General features: G+C 36.7%; 1 protein-coding gene across 4 annotated transcripts in view; it reads left to right on the forward strand.

Moving 5' to 3' along the window:
* The window catches only part of SMOC2 (SPARC related modular calcium binding 2), a 140,512-nt gene that overhangs the window by 79,312 nt on the left and 39,812 nt on the right, over positions 1-21,388 (forward strand). For all 4 annotated transcript variants that reach the window (XM_039707716.1, XM_039707718.1, XM_039707715.1 and 1 more), the window contains exon 8: positions 17,486-17,672. In XM_039707716.1, the coding sequence (XP_039563650.1) occupies positions 17,486-17,672 (187 nt within the window). The remainder of the gene's footprint in view (positions 1-17,485; positions 17,673-21,388) is intronic.

Consider the following 21,388-nt stretch of genomic DNA (forward strand, 5'->3'; position numbering starts at 1 on the left):
CTTCATACTCTGGTCCCCTTCCTTGCCTTGTTTTGCCTTGCCTGACCTAAATTGGTAAAGGAAAATTGCTGTTTTCTTTCAGTTCTTTCAGAGTCATCCAAGAAGATTAAACTTTTCAGACCTCCCCACACTGCTTGTATATTATGATTCATTCTTAATTCATAGGCTGTTGGATCATGCTTATTATAGAACTGTCCTATCTTTAATAATCCTTTTCACAAGGATTTTCATTTATCTTCATTTTAATTTTACATATTAGTTCTAAACCTTAAAAAAAGATCAAGCACTGCCATTTCCAGCTTTTTCCTCCCACGACAAGGGAAGACCCTCCCATCCTAAACCATTAGAAAAAGAGCTCTGTTTTACATCCAGTTGATGTTCTTTATCCTCAGGATGTTCCAGGGCTTCACTGGACCCCCACTGGGGGGAGGAAAAAAATAAATCTGTTTTATGCAAGGCTAGCTGATAATTTCTGCTTTACTGCATGTGTTAAAATTTGATGCCAAAAGATAGTAATCTTTCCTAACCATTTTAATTGTATCACATTACTTTATTCAGCAAGTAAATGACAAAAGAGTACTGCTTGAAGTTCTCCTTTAGTTTTCAGACATGCACTCCTCCACCTACCTACAGCTTTCTATGGTTTGCCAGACATCAGATTGCATAATCATAAAAACATCAATAATGTCCATAAATCCTAAGAGGAATGCCAGGTTAATGATCTGTATTTTAGTGGCAGATGAAAAATCATGTAAATCATGTTAATGCACAGAAACATATTAGATTGGATCATATCTAATGACATAATCTTTCTTGGAAATAGATAAAACTTTCAGTCAAGACAGTCTGGGTCTGGCTATGGCTGTACTATCATTACTGGGTGGTATGTAGAAGATAGGTCTTAAACAGGGTAAACAGTAAGAGGTGCCAGGCATTCCATCATCATCCAGTGACCTGATAGTTAGGAGAAAATGTCCATGTTCTGTGCAGAGATGCAGTTTTTTTTCTATCAGGATAAGTCAAATAACCAGCTATCTACCTTTCCAGTAACTGAATAAACTTTGTCTGAAAAAGAAGCAAAAACCAGTTATATGGACTGTGGAATTCTAATGCTTGATCTGCACAAAAAAAGGTCTGACTGTTGTTAATGGAAATACAGACTGTGGGAGGACCATGTAATGTTCCTTGGTAGATCAGGCTAGTCAGGGTGGCTTAAATTTGGTGGGATTTTTAATGGGATGATTTATCACATATGAATTCCACATTTCTTATTTGCCAGGCCATGTATCTCTGAACAAAATTGTTGAAGAGACTGACAGCTTGTATTATAGTTCATGCATTGCTTAATTATTCAAAAAAAATATCTTGGCTTTTCCTTAATTGTGTAAACAAATTGCCACATGATGCAGGAACTTTTTGAGGCTTCAGCAGTAATTTTAGTATTCTCCATTTGGTACAAAAGCAAGAGAAATTCAGCTCCTACTGGGACTTCTATGTGATGGGTGGATTTCACCCCCAAATCTGTGCATTGGCCACATATCTGCAGTGAAGTTGTTGCAATTAGTCTGACTCGTTACAGCAGTGTCTGGTTTTATGGACTGTTAAAGTCCAAGGTTAATGCTATCATCGATGGATCCTTTACCCTAACCTGTCCTTAATGCAATGCATTAGATTCTTTTGTTAGTTACAGTTTCCAGTGTAGAGCCTCCTTTCTGCGCAAAGCCACACCAAGGGTCATCAGAGCAAGGGAAGTTCTTGTAGGCAAGTTATGTTGCTAAAGTACATAAACCTACTTTGAGATCTTCTCATCTATACCCCAACTACTGTTGGCTTGCTTTACATTTTACTGCACTCTGTACATTGTGCTCTGTCACCTCTCAAATAGGACGGCTCCAGACAAATGTTAGGCACTATGTTTTCCCTGCACTCTGCAATGTGTAGGAATAACTGCCTAGGAATAATATAGTAATAATAATTAAAGTATTAATATTAATATTAAAGTATTATAATAAAAGTATAGTTTCCACAATGCACTAGATTTCTGTGTTACTGGAGAAGAAGCAGTGGTTGAAGAGACAGACCACTGTTTTTCATTAAGCAATTTTTAATACCTGTTTTAGTTTAAAAACAGCAGGGTAAGTATCTGCACTCATCCACAAATAAAACTATGTTTAAATACAATTAAGGCAGTAAATTAAGTTTCAAATCTTAAATTCTCTTGGTCAAAACACAAGACAAAAGAGAGGGGAAAGCTTAATATGCCAAACTGGTTGAAAATGCAGTCTTCGGTGGAAAACACATGACTTACTAGGGAACTTGTTTTATATATATATGTATTTTCATCTAAAAAAGTGCTTCTTCAAGACAAAAATTCAATTTGAAATATCTTCAAATAACTCAATGGTTTTGGCTCAAAACTCAAAATCTTGACAGTACATTGTAATGTGTTGTTGGAGCTGTAATTTTAAAACTTCACTAGTTCTTCCTTTTTTGAGGGCTGGGTCCTTAGGCTAACAGTATATGTAATAATAATCTCCCAATTTTATAAACTCAGACACTTGACTGATCTTGTATTGTGTGGTTCTCTGTGAAGTTCAACAAAAACAGCTTGTTGAGGGGTTTTGTTTTGTTCCCTTTTTTATCAAAAAGAAATACTTTGAATGAAAAACATATTTTTATTCAAATACTTGGTTTCTCAGCAGACAGTCAAAATAGGATTTTTCAAACAACTGTATTATAGTCATAACAAGTTCTAAAAAAAATTATGTTCTTGCTATTTAAACAGTGATTGTACCATTGCTTTTCAGTGAGATCTTAATGATATTTAAACTTTCCAGTTTTGTTCCTCAGTGAGTAAAAACATTGTATCAAAATGAAATAACTTTTATTGGCCTGTATTTGAAGAAATTATTAGATGCAGTTTTTGTGGGGCTAGAATGCATTATAAATACATAAATTCCTCAAACATGTGTGACTTTTATGCCCTTGAATTATTTTCCAGTATACCCAGTTAGATCAGGGCAACAAACTCATTGATATTTTGTCTGGAAGCAGAGGATTATGAAGTCAAATTAACTCTTCAAGTGCCTCCAAAATCTGAAGTAAAGTTTTTGCAAGAAAAAAATAGTTCAGAATTGCAAGATCTGTTCAAGTTCAAATCATAGGAAGGGTTGAGTGTCTCCTTCAGTCATTAGGACAAATTTTCACATCTGTATTAAAGTAAATTCCAAAAGATGAAAGAACTCACAAAGGACTGGTGCTTACCACATTGATCCACATACTGTGATACAACGGAGGCTTCTAACAGAGTTAGAGGTGGGATTAGTTGCAGAGGCTCATGACCACACTGTTTGGATTTGGATGCAGTTTACTCTTTCAGAACATCCCTGTGCCCCGTTATTCTGGCTGGCAAGGAAGTGGGGGTGCTTGCTCTTTGCTTACTTGTCTAACTGGTTTGGGGAGGAATAATTTAAGTAAGTTCTGATCTTGTTTTCTCTCTGATTTTCCTAAAACTCCCATTACGTAGCTAAAGTCATAATCTCAAACTGCCAGAAGGTAATGAGAAAATTGCTAATCTCATTGCTCTCCTGTTTGGTTTTCTCTTAGTTTAAGAGACTTACAGTTTCATTGTTCTTGCAGTTTCTAATCAGATTTTAAAAGAGATCTATGATAATTTTTGGGATGTGATTTTAAGTTCCTGTGAATTGACACAACAGAGGAGCAGCAAAGCCAAAAATATCAGTATAAGTGTTTGAAAGGTCACTTCTTACCATTTCCCTACCAACAACTTTAGTACAGAACAGTGACTTGTAATGTAGTCACACATCCTGTAGTTCATCCCTTTAGCTAAACAGTCCAATATAATAATAGAAAATTACTGTAGGAGGCGATGATTTAGTTTTAGCAGGCATGAAGCCTCGTTTTACTCGGAGCAGTGTAAATAGGAGTGGCTCTGCTGCAGTTACAAGTCTAATACCACTGGAAGACTTATGAGGAGAGAGGGGAATCAGGCCTGGAGCGTTTCTTTCAATTTTTTTTTTAAATTTTTCTCTTTATGGGGACATTAATGGTACAGGACCGATGATGGTGTTATGGCTTCTCTTGGAAACACAGTGCACACTCACTTGTTAAAGTAGGCAGTATGTAGTATATCAATCTCCTGAATCAGTGACAATAGGACAGTCCACTACAATCCAGGTGCTGTTACATTTCTGTAATTCCTCTGTAATTGACTTTAATGAATGTGCTGTCAGTACAAGTGCTCCTCTACTCCACTGGTATTGCCAGCTGAATAGTATTTTCTCTTTATTATTGGTTATATACAACTTAATTGTCACCAGATGATGTGTTTTGCACACTGAATCATATTTATATTCAGAAAAATTGAATATTCATAAATACCTTCACACATCAGAGAATATGCCACATAACTAAACATGGTGCTAAGAATGTCGTGGTGCACTTACCTTTCCAATACTCTTGTCAAAATGGGTGCGTGTGGCTTCTATATAGAGCACGCCCTGTCAACAGCAAGGCTAGAGGGAAAATGCCTTGCTTCAGGTCTTTTCCTTCCCTATATTATTACAAAAGTTTGTGAATCAGAATACTATATTTAAGCTTAACTTTTGTTATGTTACTGTAGTCTCTGTTATTCATCCTCAAAGTTGGTTGCATACAGAGAATTCCCATTATGTTTACAATCCTTTATTTGCAGTCTTCTTTCTCTCCTGTCAATAGCTGATCTTCACTGCTTGTTTCTTAGTTTTTCCCTAGATATCATTGTGCAATCTCAAATGCTGGTTAACATTTCTTGTAACACTGATTTATCATCTCTCTAATCTTTTATATTCTCCTTTTAACTAAGACAACCAGAGGCATAAACTGGAGGCTTTATGAGGAGAATAACCAGGAAATAAAGACTGTTGATCCTGCTATGAGTTTGCAGGATGTATTCTGAAAATACAGTGACCCCAAAACCAAGCTGAGTGCTCTTAGGAGCACCCAGTTGAGCAGTGATTGCAAAGAATAGGAGAGAGAGCTTGACTCCTAGGTTGAGTCAACTTGGAAAGGTGTCATTACCTATCTGTGTAGGATGTCAGAGACCTTTACAGAGATACCTTGTCCAGCTGTGTTATCCACACTTCAGGATACTGAAGGATATCAAAATGTAGGAGCAACTAGATGTTTGACCCTAAAGCTAGTGAAATATATTTTCAGCCTTAATTCAGTACCCTTCTAAGTAACAATGCTTCCTAAATAAGAATTCATCCTAAGTTAGAATGCTTCCTAAGTAAGAATGCATCACCTTAGTCAAAGCTTTGAGTGGTTTTGTGAAAATTCATTTGAGTTTTTCAAATAAAACTCCATACAAGTGTCAAAATGCCAATGCTGTTGGTCTGACTCACTAGTGCTCAGAGTCTTGGACTATATTTTGTGCCAATATTACTTCCTCAGGATATCATTGTGGGGACTTAAGCAGCCTACAAAGTATTGTATGGGAAAACATCTGACGTCAGCTAGTAGGGGGAAACAGTGTGGTTTCATTGCTTACATTCAGGGCAGCTAGCCAGGAACTCCAGGGCTCTAATCCTGGCTCTGCTTTGGGCAGGGGTGTTGCAGTCTGGACAGATCAATGCAAGCAGAAGAAAGGTTTCATCAGAGAGATAGCTGAGACAGCATCTATAGAATACAATACGGAGCTTTACAGACTTATGTATTATAGCAGGTGGAAATGAAAAAAAAGATGTTGTATTGACCAATTGAAACAGTGATATTTCTCTAAATGAAAAGGCACTCTTTTTTTCAATTTTGCATGCCTTTTGTTTTGTTTGTTGATCTTAGTGTCTCAGTCATGTAAATCATGACATTGGATTTACATCTTTTTCCTTGCAACTGATTGATAACTTTAAAGATTCCTCCCCTTCATTCTGAAAACTATACCTGTCATTGTGTCATTGTAAAATATGCATGTAGAACACAAGCAAAGTAGGATAGGCTTGCCCTTTGATGCAAGAGAGAGCCTGTGTCTTCTCCTGCAAGTTATCTTCATGAAAATGTCCATACATATATGAAGAAAAATTGCTAGTGTTCAAGGGTACTTGCCATGGGACTGTACTGTAGTTGTTTCCAAATGAGACCCAAGGCAAGCAGGTTTGTAAATACACAGGCTTTTCCACTCTTCCTTAGTCTGTGTTTGTTCCTCATGATTAATGAAAACAAGTACTGCTAAAGGCCCTTGTGAGCTACATTAATTATGCCAGTGGTTGATTGGTTTGGCTCCAAATGCTTTGTAACAAGAGGCAGATTTAATTAGCAACAGCTCTGATTGCAATAGCTTCACAACCTCCTGGGAGCATCATGCAGTGAGCTTGCTTTTGCATTATTGTCCAGAAATTAAAAATGTTTAATTTTCCCAAATTAAAAAGAACACAAAGCATACAATGCATTATATGTAGAAACAATAACAGAACTCTCTTCATGTAAGCAATAATAAAAACGTTTCCTTATTAGGTGACTGAATGTCAACATTGCTCTTTCTTGTGATACTCATTGTAAAAGTTAAATATTTATAATCTGTTTTGTTTGAACAGTACTGCCAAAACTAGTCTTTCTAGGGATTTTCTTCCTTGGTTGCAGAGAGCTTCAAAATAAATGTAGCTTGAGGTAGTTGTATATGTCTCTGTGGGGAGACGAGATGGGAACTGGTCTGAAAGGGCTGGAAATACCGAGCAAACACCTTGAAAAATAACACTTTGGGAAACCTGCTCTTTACTCTCACACAGAATAGATTGCTGGAAGCATTTTTGCAAGGCCCGTACCGTTTATACAGGTCATTTGTGTGGCATGTTAAACACTTAAAATAATGATCTTCTGAGCAAAACTAATCATGATAAAGTAATCACAGATTGTAAAAGACTAAGGATCCTTAGACACTTTAATAAAATTGTTCTGAATATTCTTAGGACTAACTTTTCTGCTGTTGATCCCTACTGTATGCAATGGAATGGTTCCAGTTCACTGGAGCAGAAATTTTGGCCTGGACTTTTTCAGTATGACTGTAGGTCTCCCATTCTTCAAAAGCATAGCAATGTTTTACTCTCACATCATATTTAGCATGATCTACTCTTTAGAAAACTATTTCTTTTTGAAAAAATAGATGAAAATGGGATGGAATTGGAATTTTTATTTTTAATTCAGATTGCCCTTGGTTTTTTCCAAAGTTTGAAGGTAAAGCCAAGCCAAAGATTTGTCTTTGCTCTTGAAACCAAAGCACAGGCTGTTTAACCATGGCCATATGACAAAAGAAAAAAAGAAAAGAAAGAGCAACATAAAACTGTATTAAAAGTTATTGGAGTTGAAAGAATTAATATTAGAACATTCTTACTGGCTTTTACTCTTCTTTGGCTCATCCTTTTTATTGCACACAGAACTTTGCCAAAATCAGTAAACAGTCTTCTTTCTGAATCCTGGAGCTCTCCTGTTATGAATACTGACATCCTACGTGCTATATAAATAGTGTGCTTTGGATGTAGTGTGCTGCGGGGCAAAGACCTGTACAGCCTTTAATCTGAGATGAGCTTTCAGCTTTATGCAGGGTTAAAGCAGTGCAGTTACCATTTGACCAGGCTTCATGTTGCAAAATCTCATACTGAGAAGAAGAGTTCTGGGAGCAATATCGTCAACAGGTAATACCACCTTACCACCTTAGAGAATATGTTTTTAGCTCTGTTAAAAGATTTTTCATTGCACAACACAGTCCTTGTAATTTGAGTTGAGCAATAATATGCTGGTTCTAAGTTCCAGCCAGAAGGTTCTAGCCTTCTCTTTGATGAAATGAAGAAGAAATAAACAGTAGAAAAGTTTTTGATTCATCTGTCATAGGTTAGCTTTTAAGGGTCTAAATATGTTTTCAGTATTACTACATTTTTTAAATTTTGGGATTGTTTAATCCAAGTAGGTTTACTCTGAGAGGTAATGGCAATGGTAGCATAAACTTTTGTATTATAGCTGTTGAAGTAACTGCCTGAAATACTTAAGAAAAAATGGAACATTTCTGTTTCAGGAGCCTGTTTAGTATCTGCATTCCTACTCAGTGCCAGAGGGCCAAATTCTTACCATTTTGTAATGCCCATCCAGTCTGCATTGAATTAGACAAAGGTGCAGACAGTATTGACCATTTTATAAGATGCTTTGACACATGTAAAGGAGACCTACCAAAATTCAAATAACATTCTCATATTTTTTTAACATATCTGCACATTTTTAAACTGTGCATCTCAGATCGTATTCCCACAAAACAGAAATCATCCTGGCTCCTGCTGGCTTCTGCAAATGTAGTGAGGGCTCTGTCTGTAAGGTGGAAATGAGTTGATACTTAGAAAATTAAATGTTGGTGGAGTGCAGTCACCTCAGGCAGGAGTTAAGCAATAAGGCTGGAAAACATTGCATGGTGCCAACAGTATTAGCGGTGTGATCCAGTAGCAGGAACATGACACAGGCTGCAGCCAGAGATGCCACTGTACACCTCTGAAAGGAAAATTATTTGAGTGCCTAAGATCAAATATCCCAAGTCATGTCCACGCACTCAGTTTCCCAAATGGGGAAGAGAAACAGCTTCTGTGTCATGGAGGGAAAATGCTAGATGGATAAACATTTGTGTAAGATGGCTGGGTTATTTAAGTGGCAAAGTATGAATTTAGGCACCCCTTTTTGCCTATTTTGTTTTTAATTTTTAGTACAGCTATTCAAACAAATATGTATCCTCAGCTTACCTGGCAAAGAGTTTAATTTTCACAGCTCTATGGAAAAACTGAACCAGCTTTATTTTCACTTCAAATCTCTCTTGAAAAATGAGAGATTTTTCCACTGGCAGGAGACTCACATTTGCTGGTCAATATACTCATAAAGCAAGAATGATAGCTTTGCGCAATTTTGTTTAATGAATGAGCCTTCAGATTGCTATAGCAAGCTGGCCAGCCAGCCACTCTGTTTGGGACAAGTCAATGATTTTCATTTACTGCAATTTTGGGTGATGACTTTTTTGTTTGGTTGGTTTTGCAGTTTGAACACAGTGGGGCTGCTCTGCTATGGCAGGATGAGGCAGCCGTATGTAACAATAATAGGTATCAATATTTTCGCTTATGTGGGAAAATCAGATTTCATCCCATTTGGAAAATAACTGCTTTCAGATGTATCCTTGCAGAATGGGGCAGTCATTTGCACATTATCTTCTCTCATGTTAGCGAAGCCAAGTTAACAAAGCCTAGCAAAAACACCTGGAGATGATAATACATCTCCCTTTAATTGAGCAAAAGCAGGATGAGGGATCTCATCTCTTCAGAAGACCATATTTTCCATTCTCATTGTGAAGCCTGATGCCATGTCATTGACCATTTGGCTTTAAATTATTTTTGATTTGTGTAAAAGTACTTTTTAAATGTCCGCTGAGGAAGATAGAGTGTAAACAGTCCTTGGATTATGCCTGATACTTTACAAAGGCTTGCTGTCACTTTCATGCACTGCTGTTAAAGATTCAACAAAAAATATGCTGCTTTTGGTTTACTGCACTCTCACATTTCATGGATGGTACAATAAAATATTTGACCTGGGAAATTCAATACAAAAATTTTGGCTATAATGCAAAATGCATCTCTGAAGTAACTCCTATCTATAATCTCTATAATCTAATGTATACTCACTTCATGTTTCTCTCTTATTTGTCTACTGTAGAAATAAATGCTAATATTTAAATGTTTAGAATCTGATTGTGTCATGTTTATAAATGAAGACTAATTTCAGTGTGAGTTTTCAAGCCGGGACAGATCTCACACTACAGTTTTATTCAATCTGAGTAGGAATGGCAAAATAGAGAGTTACATTTGGTTTCAAAGAGGTAGCTAGTTTTATCTCTTAGTCTGTTCAATGGCAGTGAAGAGAAAAAAGATCACAAATGAATAGCTGTTTAATTTAAATTAGTTATAATTCTGTGAGAGGATAAATTTGAATACTTGCATAATGTTTCTCATCTGTTTAACCAAGAAGCTGGGCTAAAATAAATAAACAAGCAAGCAAAGGAACAACAAAATAGAATGCTAAAATAGCAGGCTTTTTGAAGCAAAACAGTTCTTTTTCTTTTGCAGTGACTGTGGTTATAGTCTTTCTCACTAACTGTGGTTACAGGATTTCAAATCTTAAGAAAATAAAGAATTGTAGAGGTTTGTGCAAAAACTTCCTTAAACCAGAAACTTAAAACAAAATACCAGCAGAAAAGTGGGTTTGGATTTTGATTAAAGAGCAAGTCATCCCATTACACTTCAGACCTCTGTCTTATGGCCCCCAAACTTTTGCCATTTGATAGAACAGAATTTGTGTATTTCAGAAATCTTGATTTGATATAGGGCTACTTGGCTACTCGGACCCAGGGTAAAAGTTGAGAAAATCTTGGTGTATCCCAGTAGATGATATTCCTTATGATTATACTCTTTTCAGGTAAAGCTAAATGGGGCTAGTGGTCTCTGTATTTTGAATATTTTTTTCAATGGGCTCAGTGCATTTTCAGAGGATTTTCCTTGTGTATTGCAGTGTCTTTGCATATGAAACCACAGAGATAAATGAGAGCATCTGTCTGTGATTTATCCTTCTTTGTTCAATGGACTAAAGTACATAAATTAATCATTAGGTCTGTGTTGAAGCAATGAGCTTTTTGCTTTTTTAGTCACAATCATCATCCCAAGCTCCAAAAGTGCAAAACAGTGATCAGCTGTACGCTGCACGCTCTCTGAAAATGCAACAAGGGACCTGCAATATTTGGTTCCCACAAGTTTTTTCACAAATGAGAAAGAATATGGGTAGGAAAGTTGCCAGCTTCCTCCAGGCTTTGAGAACCCTCATGATGATTCTCATCTGAACTTAACGTAAATCAAACCATGTGATACCAGATGAGTATAAATGCTGTAATTTAGTCCTAGGTTTTGGTTACCATTTAGTTGTTGGGTCTAAGCTTGAGTGTTTATTAATGTTAACTGTTCTTTACTATCAGTACTTGGTCCATAGACAAATATTAGTCTTAACTGGAAACATACTTGCATATGAATATATTCAGCTGAGACCTGATGTACTGTCCATTGAATTTAGTAGGTATTTTTCCATGGATTTTTACTGGGGGAAGCCTGGCCCGCATAAATACTCTTTGTTTGATCCAGGTTAATGAACAGCCTTTATCAGAAGCTAGCAGCATGAGCAAATTAATTCTTGCATTTTTTTTTGTAGCATTAAGCTGCACTTGATTTCAGTTAGAATCTAGGTTACTTGAAAGTGTCAAGAGGTGCTAGGCAGAGAAATTCTTGCAAGAACAGGTGTCCTGGTTTGAATAAAAACAATCTTAAAAAAGATTGGTGTGAGATGCACATTCTTTGGCCATGAGGGACAAGGAAACAGCTTACTATACATAAAGGGTAAGAAGCTGTCATTCAAAGTGCATTATACCATTTCATCTACTTCTTCAGAGAAGGAATCTGTCATGTTAGAGAATGTCTGGACAAAAGCTGGAAACCCTGAAAAAACAGAAAGCTATAGAATTACATTTCTCCTTTAGTAGAATTAAATAATTTGGGGAATTTTTGTCATTTGTATTAACAGTGCTTATAGCAGAAACAGAATTGATGGATTCTGGGTGATGAAATTGATCAGCTAAGGTAAAGAACCTGTTAGTTTACTTTGAAGGGGTGTGTTTGTTGGAGTTGGATTGATGGAGCCACTGCTGTAGTAGACAATTTGCCATTCAGTCAAATTCAAGTTCTCTGCAGGAAGTGCATAGCTTGAATAGAAATTATCCCACTTCCCACTTTCCTTTATAAAGTGAACATTCTGGTCATATGTGGAAATACAATTTGGTCTAATGTAAGTGGAATTCCATTCAACGAAACTTGAATACTGTGAAAAGTACTTAAAAATATAAAAACATACTGTGATCAGTTTCCTTGGGGTGTATCAACTTCACTGGTTCAAAGAGGGTTCATCCTAAGCAAATGGATCAAATTCTTATTCTCATGAGATATGAAATTTCTTGGAGGGTTTCATGGGTGTCAATAGGATGAGTATTGATCCATCCTAATTATGTTCTATTGAAATAAACTAGCAAAAAGCCTCTGTAAATCAGTACTTGAAGTGCACTTAAATTTTGTTTAAATAACTAGGACAGACAGATGATTTGAAGAACACTCTGATAAGCAATTTAGGTATGATGACATGATTATATTCTGTCTGTATATCCTCCCAGAAACAGGATAGAACTGCAATATTAACTGCCTGTAGTGTTACACTGTACTCCTCTAGAACTTGCTTTTCACTTTTGGAAGTATTTTTGTTCACAGGTTTCTTGTTACCTGCTTTCTGTAGGGGACACTGAGATTCAAGCCCTAATAAAACATCCATTTACCCTGAAAACCAGGCTGTCTCAATTGCTCTTTCATGGCCCATTATGATAATGAGAAAAGGAGGAAGAAGGAACCAACTGAGAACAGAATTACTTGGAGCGGATTCTGTTTGTTATATACACATTGTGGGGTTAAGGGAGTTGGAAGGAAGTGTTTGTATAGTGGCAGGAAATGTTAAAGTACCATACAGATGCCTCTGTAATTTTATGCACATTTGACAACTTGTTCCTGTGGACCACACTGAAATTTAGACATAAATACAGCTATTTGCATTTATGCAAAAAACCCCAACTCAAATTATTTCTAATCATGAAATTCCACACAAGGGGAGAAGTTGTGATAAGATACAGCAGGAAAACTGCTTGAATTTCTAAAATAAGGAGCCTGTTACAAGACTAACAAGATGATTATCCTAACATACATAAAACAACACTCAGTGTTTTAGACATGCAATGGAAAAATGCACAGCTAAATAGATTATTCAGGATGACTTTTCCAGAAAAATCACTGCTATTCTCCTCTAGTATAAACATTAACATTTTAGTTAGACCATCACAGATGAGTAAATTGAGTCCTTAATAAATAAGGATTTAAATTTTTATATCCTATTACTATTGAGGTATTGTTCTTAAAAATTAATTCAGTTAATTTAAATTTTCTTGTAGAAAAATATTGTAAATGAACTTGATTTATTGAAATCCAGACTCTTTTCTTAGGGAGGACTGGCAAAAAAAAAAGACCAAAGATTTTATACAAAATGTGAAATTTTTCCTCTGAGTTTGTCATTAGCTGAAGTGTGTTTCTTATTGACAGAAGATATCAGCAGCATTTCACCTGGTTGTAATGAACTGTAAAGGCATCTTAAACCAGAACATAAAAAATGTATTTAGCAACTAATCTTTGAAGTGAAAAGGGAAGAAATGGAATATCACTGTGACAAAGGAAGTGTAACACACATTACATCTAAAGCATTTTTTTAACTCGCTCTTTGTCATGAGCAAGAATTTTACTTTGTCATTCAGAAATGGCCATTGGATGGATGATACAAAAACTCTTGGTGTAAAACCAGTCAAAAAGGTGTATTTCCTTATATGATTGAAATGTCTGCTTTGAATCAGTAATGTTTATAAGAATAAATGAAAATGTAGTTTGGGTAGGAAATGCAGAAAGGTTTATTAAGCTGAAATAAATTACCCCAGCTAAGCTACAGCACTGGCTAAAATGGCAGACTACGCAGAAAGGATTTTTTTTAGCTTTGTTTATATTTTTAAGCATGTTTATATTTTTTTACTAAGATGCTTGGAAATTATCTCTTTTTTTTTTCTGGCAAGGTAAAATTGAAGGAATTAAGTAAAATAACAACAGTGTAAGCACATTCCTTGAAAAGAAGAAACTGGAGTGTCTGTGCTTTTCTGTTTCCAGAAGGAATGTTATTGTAGTAACACATTCCAGAGAAAGTTTGATGCATTTTAATGAGTAAGGTGTTTATCCTGCTTTTATTGTGGCATAGATCCTTTTCCATACTGTTCACTTTATGAACTTCTGGCATCCATCTGTTATGGTTCCAGTTCATAGTTGTTGTCAGATTGTTTGGACAAACTGTCAGAGATTTTCTAAGTTAATGACATTTATCACTGGTTCTCCTGGGAAATGAACATTTGTTGACCATGACTCTTCTGACATTACAAAGGCAATTATTTTCAGTGGTGTGGTAGCTTTTGTGATAAGAGCTCTTAGCATCACAGGGCTACAGTTGCATCTTTCCACTACTCCTGGTTTAAATAATTGATAGAAAAGTCTGAAAGTGGACAAATGTTTCCCTCAGACAGGAAATCACACAAAGGATTAATGTTCTGTTTCTGGCAGGCAGGAATTATAGATAAGCACTTTAGACCAGTTTTCCTTTAGGTAGGATCAATGTTCTAGTGTGGAAAACAAACAGGGAAATAGTAATGGTAACACAAATGGTAGTGTCAAAAGTGCATAAAACATTAGGCTTCAGAAATTACTCTCCTGGCAGATGGCCTGATATCTGGCCTGAAGCTCATGGGCCATGATGTAAGGGAGAAAAATTATAAGCTATTCTGCGCTTTTGTTGAATGAATTTAATGAACTCTGTTCAGCAGATTTGTAATAAGACTCAGTCATTTGGCTCATAGACAAGTGACAGATGTAATGTTTATCATATTTTTTTTTCCTAATTTGTTAAAAATAATCTAGATTTTATCTGAAAAGTAATTTAAGCCCATTGATAAGTATTCCTCTGCTTGTTAAAATTTCCTATCTGTAAGCGAAAGATAAGAATTTGAAAGTTTCAAGAAGGGGAAAGTTCTTTATCTTTAAACCTTCCTTTGATTACTGTCTGCTCTGTTTCCAGTCTCACTTCTGAGGTTAAGTTGCAGCAGTCCTCTGACTGTCCCTCCTAAAGCTGTAAGCCACGTTTTCAGCCCTCTTGTGACATCTTCCCCATAATTTTGCATAATTCTGCTTTTCTGTGCCTCTGAGATTTAAAACCTGACATAAGGGAATAAAAGGACCAGAAGAAACATGACCTAGTGCTAAAGATACAAATTTCTGGCTTGAGCAACAGCTTGTAGAAAATCTTGCCTCAGCAAGTCAACCAGTAAAGACCAGTAATGTCTAACACTGTCACCTCACCTAAATCACCTCAACAGAGGTGACTGCATTAGCCTGTGAGTCAGCAGTGCAGTCCTTCAAGGGTTGTTTCAATCAGTAGAAGCTAGAGCTTCACAGAAATTAGAGAGCACAGAGTATGCCCACGGCTGAAAAAAATCATATCTGCTTCTGCACTGGGAATTTTCCATCACACCCACTCTGTTCAGATACATTTTGTTTATCTGGATGACCTGACTATGTGGTCTTTATACACCAGGGTATTTTCTAAACAAAGGTGGGAGCATACAAATGTATTTTTCATACAAAGCTGGCTTCTGGGGAGATAAGAATACCTGCATATCTGCCATATTATGTTGCTAGTTTCAAGGACGTAAACCAAGAGAAGGTCACAGTAACTAATGGCATGGTCCCAAGGTTTATCACTATGAAAGAGACAGTAATTTAGTGGAGTTTAAAAAGTAACTATTTCATGTCTCTCTCATGGCAGCCACTTCACCCCATGTGCTCTTTTTTACTTGCTTGTATACAAAACATAAAAAGTTAACAACAAAGCTAAGTGAGGTGTTTTCTAGAGTTGTCACAGCTTGTTATTTGATATTCATCATAATCCAGATTAACTAAGGGGAACATTTATTTCTGCTAATCTAGGAGGATGTTGGTGACAGATTTCTACTTTGTCAAACTATAGTTACTTCAGTGAATGTTTCAACACACAAATAATTCCTATTTCCCTCTTTAAAAGAGTGTTTCTGCTCCTACTACAGTGATTCTCTAAATATACTTTATTATCTAATGATTGGAAATTTGAGAGGTATTCAATATCTGTTTATGTCAGTGGGTAGACCAAGACAAAAGCATGCAAAATCATCAATTTATCTAGATACCCTGTTCAAATACTATATGAAATAAAAGAGGAAAATAAGTCAGCTAAAGACCTCCATCTGTGCCTCATGGAATCAAGCTAGAAAGTGATATTCTCTTTCTTTAAACCTTTTACATGGATTGAAAAAAAAAGTACACTGTTTTATAAACCAGGCCATTGTATAGATGGAATTGTGTGCCATTTAAAGTAAGAAGGTGTTTAGCTTCCTAGCACCTTTTCCCCTGCCAGAGAAGTTTGACTGATTTTGGACATTTACATATGCAGAAGGCTGTCAAGGAGCAGTATTGTTCTGGACATGATTAGTGAATTTCTGTTGGTGCCTAAAATTTGCAAAGCATTTTCTGAATTCTGTGGGTAAAAGAAAACAAGATTACCCTACAGCTGAAATTTGTTAAAATGCACTAGAACATTCAGTCAGGATTCAACTTGTTCTTTGTGCACTGAACTATTAAAAGTCAAAAAGTAAATCCTTTAACTGGCTTGAAAGAAGAGCAAATATTACCCACAGTTTTTTTAAATTGTAACATTAAAATGACTGTTTTTTAACTGAAGAGAATCTCTTACTGATTCAAATTCTACTTGAAATTTTCCAGTTAGCAACTTTAATGCCTGCATGATCCTCAATATTCTTGTTTTTCAAATATTTATTTTTTTTTCCTACTGGATCATGTGGGAATTATTTAGAAATGTATTTTTTAACAATCTACATTTCACATGATAGGTGATTATAAAGTCCCTAGTAAAATAATTATTTTAATAAATAGTCTTTCTTATTTATTGTCCCTGAAGTTTCACATGTACTGGTTTATTAGTGACCAAAGATCCTCAGCAGAGGTGTTATTTTACTTGTGTAAACTGACAGGCATTCTCAGGCCCTGTGGTTTCTGCTCTTTCCCCCTTGCCTCATAGTTTCATGTAAAGGCTGAGAATGTATAGATATGTAAGTTTTTCACACATTTGGAAAGGTTTCAGACATACAGATTACATGACATAAAAATGTATTCTTCCCATGGGTTTTTACTTTCCAGAGCAAATGATACATTGCCAACACCAGAATCACCAGAAAAGAACGTGGAAGAATTCTCAGTGTTAAAAGGTTGTTTCAAAACTGGAAAGAGTGAGCAGAATATAAACATCCAAATGAATATCTTGATGAATAATTCATTTAAGGAATCCTAAGCAGTTGGATTTTTACTATTACCTCTGAAAAGAATCTGTACTTTAGGGTATGTGGAGTGCATGAGGATTTTTTTAAGGTCACAAAGTATATGCTTATCCATAGATTACATCAAGTATAGGAAAGGGGGTGTTCAAAATACTGTTGGGACTATAAAATGAAGGAGCTGCATGAAAAGGAAGCTAAAGTTTCTTACAATATATAGCCTAAAACAATGTACCTGGTATTTGAGCTGCAGCAAGCCTTCACAAACAAAATTCTTATATGCAGTCAAAGAAAGATATAAAATCTGTTTGATAAATTGAGTAGGCTCTTTCCATCTATCTTCAGTACTTTTTCTTTTCCATCTAAAAGCATCGTCATGTGATCAAGAACTTCAGTCAGCCCTGGAGGAAGCAAAGCAGCCCCAAAAAGACAATGTGTTCATTCCAGACTGTGCTCAGGGTGGCCTCTACAAACCAGTGCAGTGCCATCCTTCCACGGGCTACTGCTGGTGTGTTCTGGTGGATACAGGACGTCCCATCCCTGGTACATCAACCAGGTAAGGGAGTACATGTTCAGTTCTCAAAAGCTGTGGTAAGAACATGCCCTAATGTCCATGGACTACCCTGTTGCTGGTGGAATTAATGTCATATAGGTTTTTTCCACTATAAAGTGAAATATTTCGAGACATCATAAATTAGGGCCAGATGGCCATGGACTCTTTCACTTCAATGGCACAGGCAGTTTGCTATCCTAGTCCTCTTCTTTACTCCTTTTTTTTTTGTGCTAGGAATCCAAGACTTGAAGCAAATAATGAATAATCCCAGAGGAAATCTCACACTTCTTATCCTGAATATAAAAGAGGCAACTGAGATGGTCTATGACACAAAACATGTCCAACCTCAGAAATGCTTAGTTATTTTGTTATTTTTCTATCAACCTCCTCAACTATTTCATATGATGGGCTTTGATGGAACAACTCCTTGGGAACCCATAGCAAGGAAATATAATTTTAGTGTGTTATTAATAGAAGGTTGGAGTTCAGTCATCTCAGCTGAACCGGATACATGGTAAATTATTGTAAGCCACATAGTGCAGATGTAGGCAAAGCACATATCAGGTTCCAAAGGTTGTTATTTAGGTTGGTTATTGAGGTTTGGCCCTTGTAGAAATGCTATAGAAGCTCATATGGAGCTGGCAGGCAGTATAGGTATCTTGATGCAATCATAACTCTTTTATAACTTCAACAAAATCTCTTTTATCATTTGCATAAGGTTTGTGAAAGAAACAGGCGTTATAAGCCACTTGCTGTAAAATAGTATATTCTTGGGGAGGATTTTTTCATGTATTCTTCAAGTGCTAATTTATTGCTAGCTGTTTATACCATAGTTTAGACTATGCCAATTACAGTGCCATCTCAAGTGGACTTGATGATCTTAGAGGTCTTTTCCAACCTTAAGGATTCTTTGATTTTATCACTTAAAGTTGCTGTTGATCAACTCTTTCTGCTGAGTTGAGGTCCACAAATGGTCAAAACATAATAGTTTAAATTTGATCCTAAAACTGTAGGATCACTATACATATTGTATGCAGATCTAAAGATGACTTCTAGTGATTCCAGATATTCCCTTTTATGCTCTTTCTCTGTTCTCCACTCCTAGGTTTGGTCACTGTTTCTTCTTTTTAGTGCAAATCCTTCTTTGAATTATTATCTTAAATAATTTTATTCCCTCTTCCCTAATTTGAGTCCAAATCATCTTTTTGTGCTCATCAAGCAATGGGGCTTCTGCTGAGGTTTTATTTTTGTTGGGTTTTGGGTTTTGGTGTGGTCTTCGTTTTATTTCTGTTTTTGTTTTAGTTTGGGTTTTCTTCTTGTGGGTTTTTGGTTTGGGTTTTTTTGGGGGGAGGGTTTGTGGTGTTGTTTCTTTTTCTTTTTCTCCTTTTTCTTTTTTCTCCTTTTTTTTTTGTGTGTGTGTTTTAGTTCTTATTGATATAATTTTATTATAGTCACAGAATAGCTGAGATTGGTAGGGGTCTCTGGAGGTTTTCTGATCCAATCCCCTTACTCAAAGCAAGATCATCTATAGTAGATTGTTCAGGACTATGTCCAGCTTATTCTGAGAATTGCTAAGAATGAAGAATCCATAATCTCTCTAAGAAACCTGTTTTAGTGTTTGATCACCATCATAGTTAAAAATATGTTTTTTCTTACCTTTAAATGAAATTTTCAGCATTTTATTTTGTGTCCACTGCCTTTTATTCTGCCACTGGACATCAGCAAGGAGATTATAACTTCCCTTTCATTATTTTCCTCTCTTTGGATACTTAGAGACAACATTAAGATCTCCTGTGAGCCTTTTCTTCTCCAGGGTAAATAGTGTCAGCATCCTTTTCTTACTATAGCAAATGCTCCAGTCCCTTAATCATATTCATGGCCCTTTGCTAGACCCAGTATGTCCATGTCTCTGTTGTTAGGGGAGCTCAGAGCTGGACACAGCATTGCAGGTAAGTCTCATGACCTCTCATGAGAGATCTCCACCCTTGACCTGATGGCAGTATTTTTTCTAATGCAACTCTGGAGGCTATTGGCCTTCTTTGCTGCCTTACACTCAGCATCCATCAGAAATCCCAGGGTTCTTGCTTCAAAGTTGCTTTCCAGCTGGTTGATCTCATACTGCGCTGATGCAGGGAGTAAATCTGTGCCAGGGGCAAGAATTTTGCATTCTTCTTTTAACTTCATGAGATTCCTGCCAAACCATTTCTGCAACTTGTTGAAGTTCCTCTGAAAGGCAGAACAACTGTCTTGTACACCAGATGATTCCTCCCAATTTTGTATCATCTGCAAACTTACTAAAGTTGTTCCATGTCCCAGTGTCCTGGTCATTAAGGAAAAGATTAAACAACACTGTTTAATGATAAACAAGTTTTGGGGCACTCCACTAGTGACTGGCTTCCAGCTGAAATATTGCTGCTCATCCCAACTATTTGAAACTGGCTGTTCAGCCAGTTTTCAACACACCTCACTGTTCACTTATCTCATGCATACTTCAGCAGTTTGTCTATGAGAATGTGCTCAGAGACAGTGTCAAAAGCCTAGCTAAAATTTAGATAAATAATATCTACCCATCTTACCTTATTCACTGAGTAAGTTACAGAATCACAGGAAGCTGCAGCATTGGCGAAGTATGATTTTCTCTTCATAATTCCATCCTGACTACTCTCAATCACCTTCTTCATATGTTTTGAAATAGCTTACAGGAGGATTTACTTTATCACCTTCTCAGAAACTGAGGTTAGGCTTTCTGGCTTATGTGACTCTTCCTTGCCCTTCTTGAACACAGAAGTGACATTTTCTTTCTTACAGTCCCCAGGAACCTTTCCCAATCAGTATGACCTTACGGATATAATAGAGGGGCCCACAAATCAGCCAGCTTCCCCAGCATTGTGTGCGCATCCCATCAGGTCCTATGGAGTTATATATGTCCAGTTTGTTCAAACAATCCCTGAGTTGATCCTTCATGACCCAGGATAAGTCTGCCTTGCTATAGACTTTACTACTGCTCTCAGGAACCTGGGATTCCTTGGAGACTGGTCTTACAAGACTGGGGAGGAGGTACCATTGAGTACTTCTCTCTGTTCTTTGTCACAAGGTCTCTTATCCCACGCAGCAGCAGGCTCACACTTCCCTTGTCTTCTTTTTGCTGCTGACATGCATGTAGGAAGTTCTTCTTGTTACCTTCATGCTCCTTACCAGATTCCTAAACCCACTGCTGTGCACTTGAAGTGTCTGTTTATTCCTCCTGTATCAGCTGACCAATTGTATGCTTCCTTTTTAAATGTGAATTTTGTTAGGTGCACTTTGTTCATCTGTGTGAGCTTCCTGCCACATCCTGTACATCAGGATCAACCATTTATGAAATTGGAGGTGATGATCATTAAAAATCAACTACCTTGCTTTCCTATTCATACGTATAGTATGCATGCAGTATGTGCCATTTTGGCTCCTAACATCATACAGACTGGAATTCTAGGACTTCTCAACCCCTTGATGAATCACCTATGGACCTAGAATCAGTCTCTGTCTCTTTTTTCCCCTGTTTGTTCTGCTGGGCTCTTGTTATTAGCAACTACACAGTCACTCAGCTGTGGGAGAAGAGGCAGCGAGAAGACCTTTCACTGTGCTGCATGTCTCAAGGTTGAAAGGCTGGAAAATTGGATCCAATCTTTCCATGCATATGGTTTAGACACAAAAGTACTCTGCCTGATGACTGATAC

This window comes from Passer montanus, unplaced genomic scaffold (genome assembly GCF_014805655.1).
Source record: "Passer montanus isolate IOZ18808 unplaced genomic scaffold, ASM1480565v1 scaffold2, whole genome shotgun sequence".
Lineage (NCBI taxonomy): Eukaryota > Metazoa > Chordata > Aves > Passeriformes > Passeridae > Passer > Passer montanus.